The sequence below is a fragment of the Galeopterus variegatus genome, unplaced genomic scaffold (assembly GCF_000696425.1).
Source record: "Galeopterus variegatus unplaced genomic scaffold, G_variegatus-3.0.2 Scaffold86, whole genome shotgun sequence".
Classification (NCBI taxonomy): domain Eukaryota; kingdom Metazoa; phylum Chordata; class Mammalia; order Dermoptera; family Cynocephalidae; genus Galeopterus; species Galeopterus variegatus.
Genome location: NW_007726197.1, coordinates 486,237 through 505,960, shown reverse-complemented (window position 1 = coordinate 505,960; position 19,724 = coordinate 486,237). Strand labels below are relative to the sequence as shown.

The 19,724-nt window shown below is 36.1% G+C and overlaps 1 protein-coding gene across 1 annotated transcript; it reads right to left on the bottom strand.

The window, feature by feature from the left end:
- Positions 1-5,754: 5,754 nt before the first annotated feature.
- NUCKS1 (nuclear casein kinase and cyclin-dependent kinase substrate 1) lies at positions 5,755-16,124 on the bottom strand (the record flags this gene model as incomplete). The annotated part of the gene is made up of 6 exons (XM_008580700.1): positions 5,755-6,694; positions 7,593-7,742; positions 8,525-8,677; positions 10,944-10,999; positions 14,451-14,556; positions 16,067-16,124. Coding segments are annotated over 6 exons (723 nt in total), but the record flags the coding sequence as incomplete, so codon positions are not given.
- Between the last annotated feature and the right edge of the window lie 3,600 nt (positions 16,125-19,724).

Sequence of the window (19,724 nt, the reverse complement as noted above, 5' to 3'; positions counted from 1 at the left end):
TGGGGAGAGCAGGTATGCCACTAAGTATATGGAAGACAAACACTGCCCTCTACTGGCACAGGATAGAAGCTTTATAGTCAAGATGACTAACATTTTCCTCAATAGTCACTATCTTGAGACATTATCAGAATGAAAAAGCTTTTAAATTTGAGCCTTTGTGTCTAGGGGCCACGCAGGGATTTTCAAGTAAACTGAAGTATGTAATGAGAAATCTTATTGAGAAAAAGTTTCAAATTTTCCCCATTAAATCGTCGATGTAACTAATTGGACTGGTTCAAGTATCACTGTTACTTGGAGATGCTAAAGAACAGCAAAATGCTCAAAAGCTCAGTGTTAGGATCGGTATTAGGAAGAAGGCCTAAGGCACTCATTTATAGATGATAATGTGAGCTGGTTTTATAACTACCAGCTTTGACAACTTAAAGCATGCAGACCTGATCAAACCCTTGATGTAGCTCCAAAAGAAAAAAAGACTCCCCACCCCCCAGCCAAAAAAGAAAAACAAATCTTTGTGTCAGATACTAGCTGCATCAAATCAAATCTCATTCCTACCTGAACCAGTTTATTTTCTACGGGATTGCAGGAACAGTAGAAACCTTGCTAATCTCACACTTGGGAAAACTGAAATAGGTGATATGGAAACGAAAACTCTTCATAAAAACTGCAAAGTGCTCGGGCGGAGCCCCGGGCGCACTAGGGAGAGTGCGGCGCTGGGGGCGCCGCGGGTTCAGATCCTATGTAGGGATGACCGGTGCGCTCACCCATGCATGTAAAAGGGGAGAGGTTGAAAAGAATAAAAGCCCTAATAACTACATGATCAGTCCAGTTCTAGACAGGGATCTTGTACCATGTAGTTCATCTAAGAAGTAACATTTAATTCTAAGTGTAATTTAGTACGGTTGTTACATGTATTTGAAACTGAAAGTAAATGTTTTGTAAGCATAATCTTTTATTATATGTAATTATAACTGAGATGAACTTTGCCCTCAACACTTCATAACCTTGGATAGGAACATGAGGAAAAATAGCTAATTAGGAATCCTCATGCACCCAGTCCAGTGCTCCCTTAATCAAAAGTTAGTTGAAATCAACTGCCTCTGGATTCCATGCTCTCAAGTACTGTATTGATTTTTGAGACATGATTTTCTTTTACAACAGGGACAGTCACTGTTAAATTTCCTAAATAACTTATTTGGGAAAGTTTCCTCACAAAGTCAGGCTGGACTGGGAGCTGATAGGCCAAGGTAATCAGCTGTATAAATAACTGTATATGCTTTAAAGTATTACAAGAAGTACACAGAGCACAAGTCTGGGTTATAAAAGCCCTTTTATAAAGCCATTTTTAAACAAAACAAAACAAAAAGTTTACAAAAGAAAAAAAGATACAGAAAAAGAATAACTTGCTTCATATGTCCCAAAAAGAGAAAAAAATAAAGGGGACAATGCCAACATGCTCAACAATAAAGGGTTCTTTTTCTTATTTTTTAATACAAAATACAAGCGAAGGATACACATACTTAAAACAGAGCTCAGGAGCAGACACGCAGTCCTGGAAACCCTTCAATAAAAGCAAAGCAGGAGTTTGTTTTTTTCTTTGTCTATGCAGATACATACAGAGACTGGGATATGTGAAAATTAAGTATCACAAAAGACCATCACACGATTCTACCAATGCATGTTGCATCTATAATTCACGAACATGGTCAACAAATCATGTTCACTTCAACCCTATTTCATTTAAATTAAAGAAAAAAACTTTTAAATAAAGTGGTTACATTCAAACTTTAACTTCCTTAGTACCATGCTGCAGATTTCAGCACTGTTAAGGTATTGCAAGAATGCCCAACCCTCTGGCGTCTGATCATGTATCTAGCAACATTGCAGTATGAAGTAAGGGATGCCCCGGTCTCAGCTCATGGACTAATTAATACATTTAAGCAGGTTCCTCTTTTTTTACCCTTCCTGCTCAGAATATAAAAGATTAAGAACTAAAATCAAGGAGACTGGGAGTTTTAGAGCTGGCAAAATGAAAAGTCTAAAAGATGAATCAAGGCAAACAATTACTGAGAACTTGGCTGCTGCTTAACCTGGCAAGTCTTAAAGTCTTTCCTTAAACCTTGCAGGAATTAGGCATATAAGGTTTGCTGCAACACGTTCAGGGTAAACAAACTAAGTAGAGCTCTTATTTACAAATCTTGTAACAAATACTTCTGGAGGAAAAAAAAGAAAAGAATTCACTAATTTCCAGAAGACAAAGGTTTAACTGCCAGACATATACAAACACACACTCACACACACATTCACACAATACTTCAGGGGTTTTTATACATGTTATTTTAGGGCATAAGCTTAGTACTATACTCCCACACCCCATCAAAAAAGGAACAAAAAATCCCAATTTTACCCTCCCCCCATAATCTAGAAAACCCTCCCTTCACCCCTGATGTACAAAGAGTATGCACAACGGTGGCATTCTACCAGCCACACGAAGCATGCTCAGACAGATGTCACCAGTTCAGTCATTTCATTGGCATGGCAACAGGCAGGTTTACGGGATTTTTCCCAATAGTGGTTAATACACAGTCAGCACCACTGTGAATTTTGTGAATTAGACTTTGAAAAAAAGTGTAACTTACAGATTTGGGATTCAAACAGGGAATCATGTTGTATCGAGTTTATCCAAAACTAAAGGGAAAATGGGTTGAGAGTGAAACTTTATCCTATAGATATTCTGATGTCCCAATACTCAAAAAATAAACCAATTCTCCATTTTCAAGTAAACCCAACTTCATCCAGAGAATAGGATAATTTTCTAACCTCTGGAGCAACCAGCTTGTTATACTTTCACTCTCCCTTGGCAGAAAATGTGTAACTACTTGTTCTAAGTATCTTGATCTAAATGCCATAAAGACCAAGGCCAGGTTTCGTCTTTTCCAAACTTTTAAGTTTATAGTTTTTTCTTTTCAGTGCAGCTACTGGTGATGTAGGCAAAGAAAGAACTGCTCAAACCAGTACTTGTTCTTTAGAACAGCAACAACGGCCACATAATCTTTTATAAAACTTTCTCCATTGCTCCTGGTATTAAATTCTGCTCTTGTCTTTCTAACACTCTCAAAGCATCTCCTAAACTGAAGTTTGATTAAAGAAAAGCACTATTCCCTTCCCCAACCAGTACACTAAAATCCACTTGTTCCTTGAATGTTCATGGGTTAAAAAAAAGAACCATTAAAAGAAAGTGTCACGTTCAGTTTAGGCTGACACAAGAGTGTCAAAACCTTTACTGGATTATAACTTCAAATTCCACTCTTGATTTATCTACAAGAAAATGCTATTTGAACCAATACCAAGAATTACTACTGAATTGAGGATTGAACTGGGCAAACCAGTTATTGTGAAATACCAATATCAAAGCTCCTGCAATAAGGGAAATCAACTACTGTTATTCAAAATTAAAAGATTTCCACTCATCATCTCCCTAAAGGAGGAAACACCCATTAATTTTCCTTTATGGAATCAATAGGGAGTGGTGACATGAAAGAGGGAGATGTTCAGAAACAGGACAAATCTACCATCACTGAAATTAAAATGTATCCTTTGGGCCCACTCCACTAATTCTGATCTGAGGTGGGGAGAGCTAAAATCAACAGCAAGTTATACAGAGACTGAATAAAATGTAAGCTACCCATTTCTAGCTGGGGTAGGGTCAGGATTAAACGAATCTTAAGAACTAGAATGTAGTGTCAGTCAGCGTAGCTGCTGAAATCTATGTTATAGAGGTAAACCTAGCAGAGCTAAATAGAGAATTCAGATCACACAAACAAGCACCTTCAGAGTTAATGTCCCACTTCCTGAGCACTGTAAAATAAGACAGTGAATGCTATTGCCATTTCACCATAGGCACACTAGAAAAAAAGAGGAAGTTTAGTCAAGAATGGTGCCAATGGCCAGTCACTATCGGCTTATAGCTTGTAATACATCCTTACATCACTTTCAAGCCTGACTATTGAGCACCTGTTTCCAGTTGAGTTGCCACAACTGTCCTCCTATTTGCATGCATGATTTTAGGGGAAGACTAGAGTGTTTTAAATCAATAAAAAGTGGAGAAACCAAAAGTCATTCAGAGCCTATCTCACTTGGGGACACAGATCCTCTGTCCAGTATATTAGATATATAGAATACATTTTCCAACCTAATGAATTAATTTTAAAAGGGACTCTAAACAAGAAGCCCAATCAAATGCACACAAGTAACCCAGAAGACATGATTATCTCTAAAGTACGTGCGTGTATCACAATCAGAGATGTTAGTGCAGATAAATGTATTAAAGAGGCTGTTACACAAAAAAATCGAGGCTAAAGTTTTAAAAGAGCCCTCTCCCAATCTTCATGAAACATAACTAAGGAAAGCCCAAATGTTACTAGGAATGTAAGACAAAGTAATAAACCCCTAAAAAATAGAAGTGCACGGTGGAAACACTGATCAGTTTTTTACTATATGAACACGAACCTTTTTGTTAAAGATGGAGACCTGAATAAACCCACTAAAGCAAACAGAATAATTCTTAACATCCTCATTACAAAGTTCACAACTATAAATTTAACCATCACAAAAGATAATAACCCAACTGCTACTTATGTTCAAGTCCTGTATTTTTGGCCATGTACTAAAAACTCCTTAACCATTCTTTAACACGCAGTGCAACAGTGAAATGACTCTCTGCCACTGTATGTTTTAAAAAAATCAGAGTAAGAATGTTCTTTAAAGTGTCTAAAAATCAGAGTGAAAATACTCCGTAAGTAACCCTTTGTCCTAGAAACACCTGCAAGAAAGCCATGTTTTCTGAGAAAAATATGCTGTCACTTAGACAGAAAAAAAACCACAAAAGGAAGATATTGAGGAAGAAAATGTAGATTAAAAGGCATAACTTAAATTTCACCAATTTTTCTATTTATTAGCATACTAGGACTCCTAAACCTTGCTTCCTATAGCTCATGGTATCAGGATGCAGATGATCAAACCTATGGATCTATCTCCTGAATGCTTTCATAAGGCAAAAAATCTGTTATCAACTGCACAAAGGCTTCCTAAAATGCATGGTTTCTCGTCTTGCTGAGTCCCAGTCTCCTGCTTTAAGCAATATGAGCAGTAAGCAGGGGGTCGGACTAACTAAAAAGAAGAAAGCAAACCAAACAGTATGGGAGCAGCATTTAACATACTCTCGTTAAGTACAGGATGGGAAGGAAGTGAAGAATAGAGCCAGGAAAATAGTGCCATGTAGTAAAACTGGTAGGCACTGGGGGTAGGTGAACACTGGGAAGTAGAGAGATGTACTTCATACCACATTTCTATGAAGAAACAGGAAGATCCACGTATGAAAAGGAAAATGTTCTATCTCCAAATAAAAACAAAGCATGGTTCATGGGATCTGAATGCACATTTATAGCATAAAATAATTTCAACTCTCTATTTTCATGAAGGAAAAATCTCAACTCTTTGTGACTTAGTTTCATATTAACTGGAATTTTATTTGCTTAAAACCTAAACATTGTCAGTTTGAGAAGAAATCCACAATGATGTGTAGGCTGATCCTGCCGATTAAATTCTAGCATGGGTTTTTTTGGGGGGATCCTTGGTAAAATTTTATCTGAAAAACAGGATACATATATATTTTTAAAACATGAATCGTTAGAGAATGAAATATAAAACAAGAGTGTTTCAGTTTTTACCACCCCCCTTTTTTTTTTTTTTTTTAGCTCCTTAAAGGCAGTAGCAGGATAAAAGTATCACTGGCTCTGAGTGTCTTAGAGATAAGTGATGAAACAAAAAAAGAAAACCACACCCTCAAACAGGGTCAGGTACCCCCATTTCCTGCCCTCTCCCCAAGGTAAAAATGAGTACTTTCAATAATAAGTCAGAATTCATCTTTTTCTCCTACCTGCCTCATCAGTGGAAGTTCAAAGTCATGATTTTTTAGACATTTATAAAGACAATATAAACTCATATTAGATGACAATTAATTTTTTAAAAGTCCAGGTAGAGAATGAAGTGGTCATTTTTAACTAAGACCTTTCTACGTTTTTGATTACTGTTCAACTTGCTATCATTAGCAAAAAGCAAAGTTTCCATAGTGTTCATCTCAACTCTTATTGCTTTACAACTGTGGTACACCTTCCATTAAAAATAAAAAGATGAAGCAGTCAATCCAGTGATTAATTTGTCATGGCTTTCATTGGTGGGGGAGGGGAGTAGTGGCAAAGAGAAGACCAGCAGACAAAAAGGTAACTTAAACATACAATGGTTTTCTTAAAAAAAAAAAAAAAAAAAAAAAAGAGAGAGAGAGAAAATGTTATTTTAAACAAATGGAAAAAAGCACTGAAAGCCCATGAGTCAAGCCATAGCCAAAACCATGTTCTATCTTAAGTAGGTTCTCTTTTTCCCCTCTTTTTTTCTTTTTTCTTTTTTTAATAAAATCTCTCCCCAAACCATCATCACTTTTAATCCTCCCCAGACTGGGCTTCATCTTCAGACCCTTCATCCCCAGATTTCTCGGGTGGGGGGCTTGCAGATGTTTTCTTTTCTGGAGGGCTTTCTGGTTCCTCATCTTCCTCTTTGGGAGAAGGAGTCTTTTCCTTTGATGCCTTTGAAGCTGTGGGGCGGCCCACTTTCCCTTTGCCTTTCACTGGGCTTGGTGTTACTGAAAGAAGAAAAATAACAATTTGGGGAAGAAAAGAGAAAAAATACTTTTATGCTGCAGTAGTTTCCAATAATCTTTTACCAACACTCTACTGTTATGTTAGTAGTAATGCTTTTCCCGAGTGCGCCACGGGCTCGGCAGTAGTAATGCTTTTAATAAAGAAACATGACGCTACAGAAAATGCACATCATCCTTAATGCCTTGTGAAACTAAAAGTTATGTTTAAAAAGCAATTAAAAAAGAGGGGAGGAGAATAGAAACTGAAGCATCAAATAACTTTTGATAGTTCTATCATTCCCAACAGTAAGTAGTTGATGAGCAAAAGTTTAAAAATCACTAGTTTTGCCAGAATAAAACCACTTATACAAAAAGCAAATCCAGATTTCTGATTTAATTAACAAACTAACTCCAACTAAAAGAACATCTGGCAGAAACCACTAAGGCTCAGAGAAATGAATCCATGTCATCAAGCGTGGTTTTATTCTAACAGCACAGAGGAAAGGGTGGAGATCAGAACAGAGAACTTAAATGTTCGTGCATTTTCACAATTGCAAGTCTTCACTCACTGCTGGGACTGTAGGAAAAAAGAGCAGTAATAGCTATGTTGAACAGTGTTTCTACCACTGTGCCTGACACAATAGGTCATTTCCAAATCTTGCTTATGTATGGCAGTTGTTGAAGAACAGGGCTAAGTCCACCAGACTCTTGGAGGGGCTGGAGTTCTTATTAATTAATAAGTGATACTTTTAGATGTAGAAGACAGGATCCTTTCAGATTTCTTGTATTCCTGTTAAATATGAGGACAATGCCAAGGCCTAATGAAGAATTTCTGCAGAGAAAGTACTGGTTCTTGAAATTTTTTAAAGCAATAATTTAATTTCACTTCTGCAGAGCTCACCTGTAGCCTTTAGCCTGGGCTTGGGCATTTTCTTTTCTTTTCTCTCAGGTTTGGACTTCTTAACCATCTTTTTGTTTTTCTTTTTTGAACTGCCATAGTCACTATCATCATCATCTTCCATTAGGAAATCTTCATCACTGCCGGAATCTTCTGAGAGGAAAGAAGAATTTCAACGTCCAACTTAATGTACACATCCTTCCAAGTGAACAAAGGGAGAGAGTGCTAAGAATCACTCTTGGATTCTATCTGTAGCTGTACTACGAATTTGGTTGGAGCTGTCACTGGCCTCATCTATAAAATGGGTTTAGCAAGTACCTCACATGAAGGTTACATGATTGACTTTGTTTGAAGAGTAAGTTGAAAACAGGAAGGGATAAGAGTTAATCTGAGTAAAAACTAAAATCATCAAATAACTTTTGGAAGCTCCATCATTCCCATGTTATACTGAGTGACACCAGGGAAATGAGACTGAACTGACCTGGATTTTTTGTCCAATTATGAATGAATGAAACAAGAAAACTACATACGAAGCAAAAACACATATAATTAACTAATTTGAATAACTGTGAAACATCTAAATTCTGTTATTAACATTTTTTGTGGGGAGAGGATATCTACAACCTCCTCCGCCAGGCCAAAATACAAATCTCAAACGCCAAGATCCAATGTCACTACTCTAACTACTATTCACTTTGTGTTTGAACAAACATTATTAAATAAAGAGTATAACCACTGCAAATGCTGTGGACAATCATGAGAATCTTTAAAAATATTAATGGCTACCACCACAGTCATCTCTTTTAACAGGGAGTATTTACTTAATTTAAGGGACTGGTTATAACATTTAGCATCTTAGAAAGCACCAAAGTAATAAAGGTCAGAAACTACAATCACAATCAAACAACCAAAGTACACTAGCCAACTTCACGTACTCTCCTGGAATGGTGCCTCATCCTCTTCTTCTTGTTCTTCCTCACTGCCCACATCTTCCATGAGCATCTCTCTCTGTTTAGAAGCTGCTTTAGATGCTGCCTGCCGTTGCTGGCGCACATTTTTATGATCTTCTTTTTCATCTTCACTGTCCTCTGTAATATCAAAGTTATCATGATGCAATGATCACAGAATTTTGTATTTGACAGCTGACTGAAAAAACCAACACAGTGGCCAATATGACATACAGCCTGCAGCTTTATTTCATTCTAAACAATATCAAAGTTATCATGATGCAATGATCACAGAATTTTGTATTTGACAGCTGACTGAAAAAGCCAACACAGTGGCCAATATGACATACAGCCTGCAGCTTTATTTCATTCTAAAAGGGTAAATTCTATCCTTAGAAATTCCCATAAAATATATAAAAGGGGACCAAAATTTAAAAAGAATAAACTTGAATAAGACTATGTACTCACTGTTGCATGTAAAATAACTTAGGCATGTAGTTTTAAGCAATGACAAAGCTGAATTACAGTGTGAACACATTTCCTGTGACATACTTTAAACTTATATCATTGCTTTGCTCTAAAATTCTCAATGACATTCAAATCTATGTTCACTGTTTTTAGAAGCTAAAGTTAGAAAAATATTTTAAAAAATAGTATGAGAGGGGAAGAATGTCTTCCAATGATCTTTATTCTAAGGTATATAACATGTAAACCCTAAAGAAATGTCAAACTACTACTCTTTACAATGAATGGGATGTGATCATTTCAATTTAGAGGGGATTGAAGAAACCTTAAAACATATATTTAGATAAATTAGCTAAAGACTTTTGAACAAGTTTATAAAAAGTTTACTTTCATATTCTATAGCCTATTACTTAAAAAAAAAAATTTCAACACAGTTGTGCTTGTGAATAAATCTGCTTTTAAAGGGAAGGCTGCCAGCCTACTGCCTCTAGACAAATCTACATTTGTATTAGTCTCTATAGCCCTTTTCTTGAACTTTTAGGCTCCCTTATTCTGTTAAGGTTTAGCTGTCGTTCTTCTGAAAATACTCCTAGTCCTATGAGCCTTGCCATGGTCACTGTTCTGTCAAAAACATCATCTAGAGATAAATAGAGAATAAAACTGACCTTGGCAGACCCAAAGCTAAACCCACCTGGTAGGAGCTGTACCTAAAACTAGTACAATTGTTTATCTTAAAGTTTTCAACTAATAAATGTAAGAAATTCAAATTAGGGTTCACAAGGTAAACGAATGGTAATATACAGTATTACTATATTATCACAAGATTATAAGGTTAATAAAAGTTCTTTTCAACTCAGGCAGCGAGAAAACATCCTTGAACAGGAAGGAAAGCAAAACAGCTCAGTGGAGTGAATTTAGTGGAACCCTGTCTACCCTCTACATATTAGCTAAAGAGCAGTTTCATTTAAAGGGAGATCCAGAAAGAAAACAGCAAGTAAACATAGGTCAAAACTAAAGTGACTGTAAACAATATGAAATAAAACTCACAATTCTTAGAAGAGTTAAACTTAAAAATAAATACTAAAAACAAGTCAAGTCATCAGGATTGAACATTTTATTTGGCCATGGAGACTCCTCATTAATTCACATTAATTCTTTTAAGTTAAAATTCTTACAAAAACCCTTTCTTTATGGCTACCATTTCAAGAGACTACTCCCCAGCCAAAAAGAGTGAGAATGAAATTTACTTTTGCTTTTCAACCCAGTCAATCATTCCCCCCATTTTATACCTTTATTTTACTTAGTGTTATATATATATATATCTATTATTCTGTTTAGTTTGATGTCTTTTAGTTGTTCATGTAAATGGTTTTCAATCTTGACTCTGCATGAGAGTAATCTGTAGATACTTAAAAAAAAAAAAAACAAGGCCGGCCCGGTGGCGCACTGCTACAGTGCGCTGCTTGGGAGTGCAGTGGCGCTCCCGCCGAGGGTTCGGATCCCACATACAGACGGGTTCCTGCTCACTGGCTGAGCGAGGTGCGGCCACAACACCGAGGGTTGCGATCCCGTTGCCGGTCCCGGTCCGGTCCGGGCGTGACACTGAGGGTTGCGATCCGTTGCCGGACACGGAAAAACAAACAAACAAACAAACAAACAAACAAACAAAAAACAACAACAACAACAAAGCCCCAGCATCCCACCTAGACCCACTGAATATGAAATCTTGGGGCAGGGCCCAGAATATGTACTTTAAAAAAGTGTCATAGGTGGTTCTATCAATCCACCAGGATTAAGAATCACTATTAGCTCTTTGAAGATGGAGATATCTTTGTAATCCCACCATTTGCAATAGTGCCTAGCATATAAAATCACTGCTAAATGTCTAATAAATAAATATATGAATAGAGTTATATCTATTACATTAAAAATTGTTTACTACCTGCTGAGTGAGAATCGTCCTTCTTGGTCTTCACATCTTTTTCTTCTGAGTCCTCACTGTAAAGAGAAAGGGAAACAGTGTTTAGATCAAAGTCTAAGTAAACATAGATCTCTGATATCTGACTTCAGAACATCGAAAAATACCTTTTTTATACACAAAATGTTCAAACAGAGTGAAACTGCTTCCATTATTTCCTCACTTTACAGAGATGCTGACGAATATGCACAATTTTATCTACTTTGGAAAACACTGCTTCCAAAACCCCAAAGAGAAAAAAGAAGGTATCTCAACACAGGGTGAAAATTTCTCATGTATGAGTACAGTCTGGTTCACGAGAGTATTTAACAAGAAAAATATCCTCTGTGAACAGAGGCAGAGCATAAAAATACTAAAAACAAATTATATAATGTGCTAATGGCAAATTAGGCAAAAAATAATCACTAAATGTAGATGCAAATAACACCTAAAATACCTAATATTATTAAAGGGAATTGGAGGGCCGGCCCGGTGGCACACTGCAGAGTGCGCCGCGTGGGAGTGTGGCGGCGCTCCCGCCGAGGGTTCGGATCCCATGTGGAGACCGGTTCCCGCTCACTGGTTGAGCGCGGAGCGGGTGCAACACCGAGGGTTGCGATCCCGTTGCCGGTCCCCGGTACGGGTGCAACACCGAGGGTTGCGATCCCGTTACCGGTCAGTAAAAAAGAGAAAAAAGGAAAAAAAAAAAAAAGGGAATTGGAGTTCAGACATATAACTTACGATATGCCTAAAAATTTATCTAAAACAAAATGAAAATAAATCAATTTAACTCCTAATAATTTTTGGTTCCAGTATTTCTTTGCACAGAAACATCAACATATTGGCTTGCCTCATACCGTGGAAAAAATAAAAGTGAGCTTAAGATCACTCTGCAAGGTAAAATAAGTTAAGGAGCTTCAAAGCTCAATGGAAAGTTTTTAAAAACAATTTTTAAAGTCATAAACATACACATATTATGTCCTCACAAGTTTTAACTTGGGAATCTGTGCTCTAGTGTCCCATGTTTGTTATTAATTAGTTGTATGATCTCAGACAAATCACTTGGTGCTCTTCAGTGCTAAAATTTTATGATTCTGTCAGAAATTTTGACAAACGAAAAAGAAACACTCGTACATAAAAACTGCCTCCATAGCTTTCCTTTCTCAAACAGCAGGTCTTATAAATAAACTTTTGGTATTCCCCATAATCTAGACAACACTCAAATGTCAAACTACTGAACCCAAGATTCCTAGGCAAAGAGAAAAACCAAATTTCTGTACTAAGCAATCTGACTTCAAGACACTTTATAATTTCTGAAACCTGTGACTCTTCTATGTAGATGTGTATATGCAAAATAAATCTTTAATTCACAAGTCTAACACAATGATAAAGAATTATATTATTTTCTCTAGTTCCTACTGAGTTTATACAGACTATTAATCCTTAAGTGCCATTAAAGCAAAGTCAAGAGAAAGCCAAATATTCAAGTGGAGACCAACAGAAAAATCAACACAGGTCCGAGGGAATAAATATAAGAGGCACTTAATAAAATGGGAATAAAAACTGTATTTATCTCGATCATTCCTGACACTTAGGGGAGGATAATAAAATCAAATGACTGCTAACAAGAAAACATTTAGGCTAGATATTAATTACATCGATGAGACATTATAACATGCCATGAAGCAGCTCATTCCTAGGAGAATTTAATAAATGAATATAATGAAAATAGTTCTAAATTAGGCTACTAAATAAAATTGGATTGGAAATATACTATGTGCTATAGTTTGAACTTCCCCTTCCAAAGCTGATCTCGAAACTTGATTCCCACTGTGGCAGTATTAAGGGGTGGGAAATCCAACTATGGTATTTGAAAGACGGGGCCTTTAAGAGGTTATTGGAAGGGCCAGCCAGTGGCTCACTCGGGAGAGTGTGGTGCTCATAACACCAAGGCCGCAGGTTCGGATCCCATATAGGGATGACCGGTTAGCTCACTGGGTGAGCGTGGTGCTGACAACACCAAGTCAAGGGTTAAGATCCCCTTACCGGTCATCTTAAAAAAAAAAAAAAAAGGTTATTGGAAAATGAGGGCTATGTACACATGAATAGATTAACTCATTCATGGATTAATGGGTTAATGGATTAATCAGTTATCAAGGAAGTAGACTGGTGGCTTTATAAGGAGAAGCAGCATGTGAACATGCTTAGCCTCCCTCACCATGTGATGTTCTGCACTGCATCACGCCTCTGCAGAGTCCACACCAAGAAGAAGGCCCTCACCAAATATGCTCCCTCAACCTTGGACTTCCCAGCCCCCAGAATTGTAAGAAATAAATTTCTTTTCTTTATAAATTACCCCGTTTCAGGTATTCTGTTATAAGTAACAGAAAACAGACTAATACACATGAAACCCTGGAAGACTTGTAGCCCAACAGTGTAATTTTGCATTATTTTTCCTCAAAAGCATATTTCTGAAATTCTCTAGCAAAGAAAATATTAGAGGTTAGCAATATAAGCAAACAAAAAATACTAGGTAAATGCATCTATTATTAATAGTGATTTCAGTGCTCCAAGGTTCTTACAAGAACTAGAGACAAATATTATTTCATTTCTTTGAACTACTTATTCGTAATAGTATTATTTGGAAGTGGTATAGCCAATTAGTTAAAAAAAACAGACTTTGGAGTCCAACAGACATGGTTTCAAAACCTGTTTGCCCATTTGCTGGGTAACCCTGGTTAAATCACTGAATCCCTCTAAGTTGTTACTTGCCCTAACAGAGGTGTTGTGAGAATTAAATGATAATGTATGTAAAGCACATTAAATAGAGATTGCACAAGATATTCACAAATGGTAGCTATCATTATTACCATCATCACTGTCATCAAGGAGGTCTTAAGGTTACACTACACTGGGTGTGAGAATGTATGTGTATATCTTTAAAAACAGAGGCAAAAGTTATAATATCCTGGTCTTTTGAGGCAAAATTATACTTAAAATTACAACTCAAGTGAACTCATTTGCAAAACTAAGGGAAAAGAATCTGATTAAGTTATTAAAACAAAGTAGAACTGACTATGAGACAGTAAACTCAGCAGGCTATATAACTTAAGATTCTACAAGCTTTAGCTATGATTCTGCCAGTGATTGCCACTGAATGAGATAGTCACTTATTCTTTGTTAAGGAAACCATTAATACTAACCCTGGGTGACAAATTACATACTTAATCTTTCTGCTTATCTTCAGAGGTAGCAGCAAAGCATTCTTGGACCTCACCTTGGATTTTAGGTTAAATCGAAGCAAGCTTCATGACTTTAATGAGGCTAACCTCTAGACCCAGAAGCACAGCCTGAGATAACAGGAAATATGCCAAACATTATAGTGGACGATAAGTACTTTCCAAAAGTATACAGAGATCCCAACAACCTCAGAGACTGCCCTCATCTCAGTGGTGAAAGTATAAGCAGGAACAGAAAAACAATGCTTCCTACCTATCCTCCTGTGAATTCTTTCCAGATCGCCTCTTATTTTTAGCTTCTCGGGGAGATGATCGAATTTTCTTAGCAGGAGGACCCGAATCTCTTCCATAATCTTCATCTAAACAGAGGGTTTTTCAAATTCATTTAACTATATTACGATTTTCACATGTTAAAATCACCATTGTATTCACCGACATAATTATCTATCATACTATGTAAATGGTGAGAGGGGAAAGATTTCCCAAATAGCTTTTTAAAAAAAAATTAAATTCTTTTCCACCCCAGTCCCACCACCTTAACTCCATATATTACCCTCTAGTCCTCATGTATATGTATTTCATATCTATACCCAAATATCTCATCATTTTAAATCCTATCCTTTTAATTTATGAAAGATTTCCCCATGTTCAACATCTTAGTATTTATTTGAAAATTACTATTGTAAACAGTTATATCACAAGCATTTTAGAAAGTAAAGAACCTATAACTCTACAATCCTAACACAATTTCTGTTACCAAGCAAATTACTTTAGTTTAAAAGTATTACTCACTACATTTTTAAAAGGAAAAAAAAGATAAAGAGCTAGGAGTCAACAAAAAGGTTAAAAAAGCTATTTGTTGGGCCGGCCCGTGGCTCACTGGGGAGAGTGCGGTGCTGATAACACCAAAGCCACGGGTTCGGATCCTACATAGGGATGGCCGATTGGCTCACTGGCTGAACGTGGTGTTGACAACACCAAGTCAAGGGTTAAGATCCCCTTACCAGTCATCTTTAAAAAAAAAAAAGCTATTTGCTGGCTAAGGAACCTTGAATAATATCTCTGACTCAGGTTATATCCCACATTAATAGGATTGCTCTAAGGAATAAATTACTAAATACAAACACTATGAACAATTCCTGGCATGTAGCAAGCATTTAATAAATGTTAGTATTATCTCTGGGGGATAGGATTATATGTTATTTTTTTTTTTTACTCTTCTTTATACCTTTCTGCATTTTCTAAGTTTTCCCAAAGGGTACATATTATCTTTATAAAGTAAAGTTCGATTTAAGAAGAAAGAAAAAAAGAAAAAATAGTAAATGCATCTGGAAAATAATAATGAGATTAAGGATACACCATTTTACGATGAATTAGTTCACAAGTCAAAGTTGATCCATAAAATAGACTCTCATCTTAGTTACTAATACGTTATGCAAAAACTTAAATACCCCTTAATACAAGGTACAAGTTTTACAGTGGTAACAGCAGGAGATATCTTAAGTAATAAACACTGTATTAGAACTACTGGACATTTAGGGATGGCTGATTAGCTCAGCTGAATAGAGCGTGGTGTTACAACACCAAGGTCAAGGGTTTGGATCCCCATACTGGCCAGCAGCCAATAAATAAATAAATAAATAAATAAATATTGGATGTTTACACCTTGGACTCTAAAACCAGGTAAGAAAAAATTAAGATCCATGCAAGTTCAACTTTGTTTTGGTTGACACAGATTGCAACATAATTTGGATATATTCTAAAAATAAAAAATAAAACTTATTCCAAAAGTGTGACAAAAAGTACATAAGCTAGTGATTCCTCTACTGGTCAGTCCAACCTACAATCTGTTGAAATCACAAAACTTACCTGCATCATCAGATTCCTGAAACTGTGAGTAATCAACGACCTTCCTATTTCTGTAGAAAGAAGAGATTCATATTAAGATCATAAAAACGTAGGACTTTTCTAAGATATCAGAACACACATTTCTGTATCATAAACAGAATCAGACCAGCTCTCTGAAAATTATTTAAAAGCCCCCACTTCAGCTAAAACAGTTCCCATTTTGTTAGAAGAAAATGTAGCTTAAATCTAAAGTATTTCAAACTACAATTCTCATCCTCAGCGATAACTCAAATATCATTCTTCCCCACAAAACCTCCTGAAACACACTTCCATAAAAAATAGCAAAATGAGCCAAATTACCATATTTATTCGTTATACACAGAGACATCACATTTATAAGCCAAAATTATGTTATTTTATTCTTACTGCTATATACACATACACATGTATACTTGATAACAAGGTTGTTAATAAGCTTTTTTCAAGGCCAAAGCAATTGTTAGATATAATATACTTACATATAATACACAAAAAATTATGGTAACATTAAGTTAAGCCTTACACAGAAAGGAAGGAAAAAAGTCAGCTGGCTGGTCCACTTGAAAGATGCTTTCTATTAAAGGGTATATACTTTTGAAAGCCTTACAAATCTATGTATCTACCTACTTGACTCTAAATGATTTTAAGTACTCCTTACCAGGTAAGTCATGCTTTAACATCTTGAATAAATCTTAATTTCCATTTTCCTACTTTGTATTCTAAATTTAAAGTTAAAAATTCTTCCTCTAGAGATACCTAATAGCTTTTATGTTATCACCTGAACAGCCTAGCTTGCCAAACAGCCTTAGATAAAAGATGTACTGTAGGCCTAAATGGATACAAGTGAGCTGAAAGGATTAAGAGAAATATACACGATCAACTACACTTAAACCTAAGCAGGGGGATATTACTGGTTGTATGGTTAAGACACCATTTAAATTCAAAGACAGGATAGTCAGAATGCGAGTACTGGTCCACCTTCTATCATAACATGTAAAGATAATATAGGCAGGTGATACATGTTTTCATGTTTTGAAAACATGCTTGGGGCTTACATGTGAAGGAAGATATTATCACACCCTCAGCTTTGAAGAAAAAAAAGTGCTCTTAATTTTGCTTTGATTTTTAGTCTACCGAAACTATAAAATATGCTCCAACTATATATATATATATATAAATTTTTTTTCCCCTTTTTTTGACCGGTAAGGGGATCGCAACCCTCTGCACGGTGTGGTCTGCACCACACTCAGCCAGTGAGTGCACCGGCCATCCCCATATAGGATCCGAACCCACGGCCTCGGAGCTACCAGCGCCGCACTTTCCCGAGTGAGTCACGGGGCTGGCCCTCCAACTATATTTTTTATAATGGGTACTCAAAAAGCTCATGGAAAAACAGAATTAAAAGATACACCAAGGTCAAGGGTTCAGATCCTTGTACCATCCAGCCACACACACAAAAAAGATAATATGAATCTTTCCATGAACTTTTTGAAGACCCCCTTGTAAGAAGCTCAGTTTATAGTATCAAATACACCATACTATTAGGAAAGGTAACCTTAAAGATATGAATAGTGGTTGCCAGGGTCCAAAAGACAGAGAAATAGGGAGTTGGTTGTTTAATGGGTATACTTTTAATTTTGCAAGATAAAGAATTCTGGAGATTTGTTGCACAACAATGTGAATGTACTTAACAGTACCAAACTGTATACGTAGAAATGGTTAAGATGACAAACTAAGCAAATTTTACCATAAAAAAAAAAAAAATATATATATATATATTTTTTCTTTCTAAAAAAAAATAAATAAAAAAGACTACAGCTGGTCCTCCATATCCATGGGTTCCATATCCAGGGATTCAACAAACTGCAGGTGAAAAATATATATAAAAAACAATACAAATAAAAAAATACCGCATAGCAATTACTTACATAGTATTTACATTGTATTATATATTATAAGTAATCTAGATATGATTTAAAGTATATGGGAGGATGTGCATAAGGTTACATGCAAATACTATGCCACTTTATATAAGGGACTTGAGTATCCTGGGGTTTTGGGGTATCCCTGGGGATCCTGGAACAAATCCCCGTGGATCCTTAGGGAGGACTGTATTCAGAAATCTAATATTTTGGGGCTGGTATGGAAATGCCTACTATGTTCTGGCAAAATTGTAATTTTTAGTGACAAATGCCATGAAAAACAGTATAATGATCATAATGCAATGCATTTTCTGCCTTATTTAGAATCAAGGAAAACAGGACATGGAACCAAGGGAAGGAAAGCATCTGGAAGAGGAAGGTTTAAGTCTTAATCTCTAATAATTAAGCATAATAATTTTAGTTTATCCCATGCTCGTGGGATGGTAACTAAAATATTACTCAATTTCTGGGTGTCATATAGCACTGTATATATCCTATGAGATTACATAAGGGAGGGCAACCAGAATGGTGATGAGTATATCCATATTGTAAAAACTGAATCATATCATAGTATAACAACTGAATAAATTGAGAATATTTAACTTGCAAAAGGGGAAACATGTGCTACTTTAGGGCCTTGACATGAAAGGAGTAGTAAAGGTACCTGGCTTTAGCTTTAGCAGTCAGACTATAAGCATGGGTTCAACAAAAAAAACCTTTCTAACCATTCGCTAATGATGGCTACTTTCTAAGGCCATAACTAGAAACACTCCAAAAAGGTATTATATAGTACAAAGCACAGAATCTTTGTTACTAGGAATCCTGGGTTTGGTTCTAGAACATCAAGCAAATCATTTAATTTCTCTGGATCTCAGTTCCTCCTATGTTGAAACTGATGACCTAAGTTGCTTGACAGATCTAAAAGATATTCTATAAAATTAAATTGATTATTAAAGTTTAACAGATAGATTATCTTTTCTATTGCAAACAGTCAACTATCCTTTGCACACTTCACATCTTATCACATATCACTGTACCATTTATTTTCCTCACTAATCTGAGCTTCTTAGAGATAACAACCATGTCTTATATCCACATTTCTGGTACAAGGCAAGGTAAAAAGTAGGCACTCAAAAAATATTTTCTGAACTGTTGGCTCTAAGGGCCACATTTAAGAGTTCTGTTAGAAGCTTAATTTTATAGGATAATATCCATTCTCCTTAAAGCCTTTCATTATCTCATCTTGTGCTGCTTAACAACCAAGCAACCCAGGAAGTTTATAATTCTCCAATCCTCTTGCTCCTTGTCCTAGAATGCGGTTCATATGACTCCCACCCATATCAGATACAATCTCACCTCCTTCTCAACACCCTTATTTCTTTACTAATACTGTATAATCTACTAAATGTCTGTCTTTCCTACTGAATGTGATCTTCCTGTGAACAGGGGTTGTCTCTTCTTTATTAGGAATACCAAATTCAAGAAATGTGTTTGATAGGTGAACAGAATGGCATGTGCAAAAGGATAAGGGTGGGAAAAGTCATCAGTAGAGAGGATGTCTAAATGACTGGCATTTTCAGCCTGTCAGACACTTAATTAACAACCACACTTAATGACAAAAGAAAACGTAGTTTCCTCTGTACTAAATAACTTATTACTTTTAAACCTAAGAAAAGTAAAAAAACAAACAAAAAACATCTAAGAAATGTAAAAGTCTA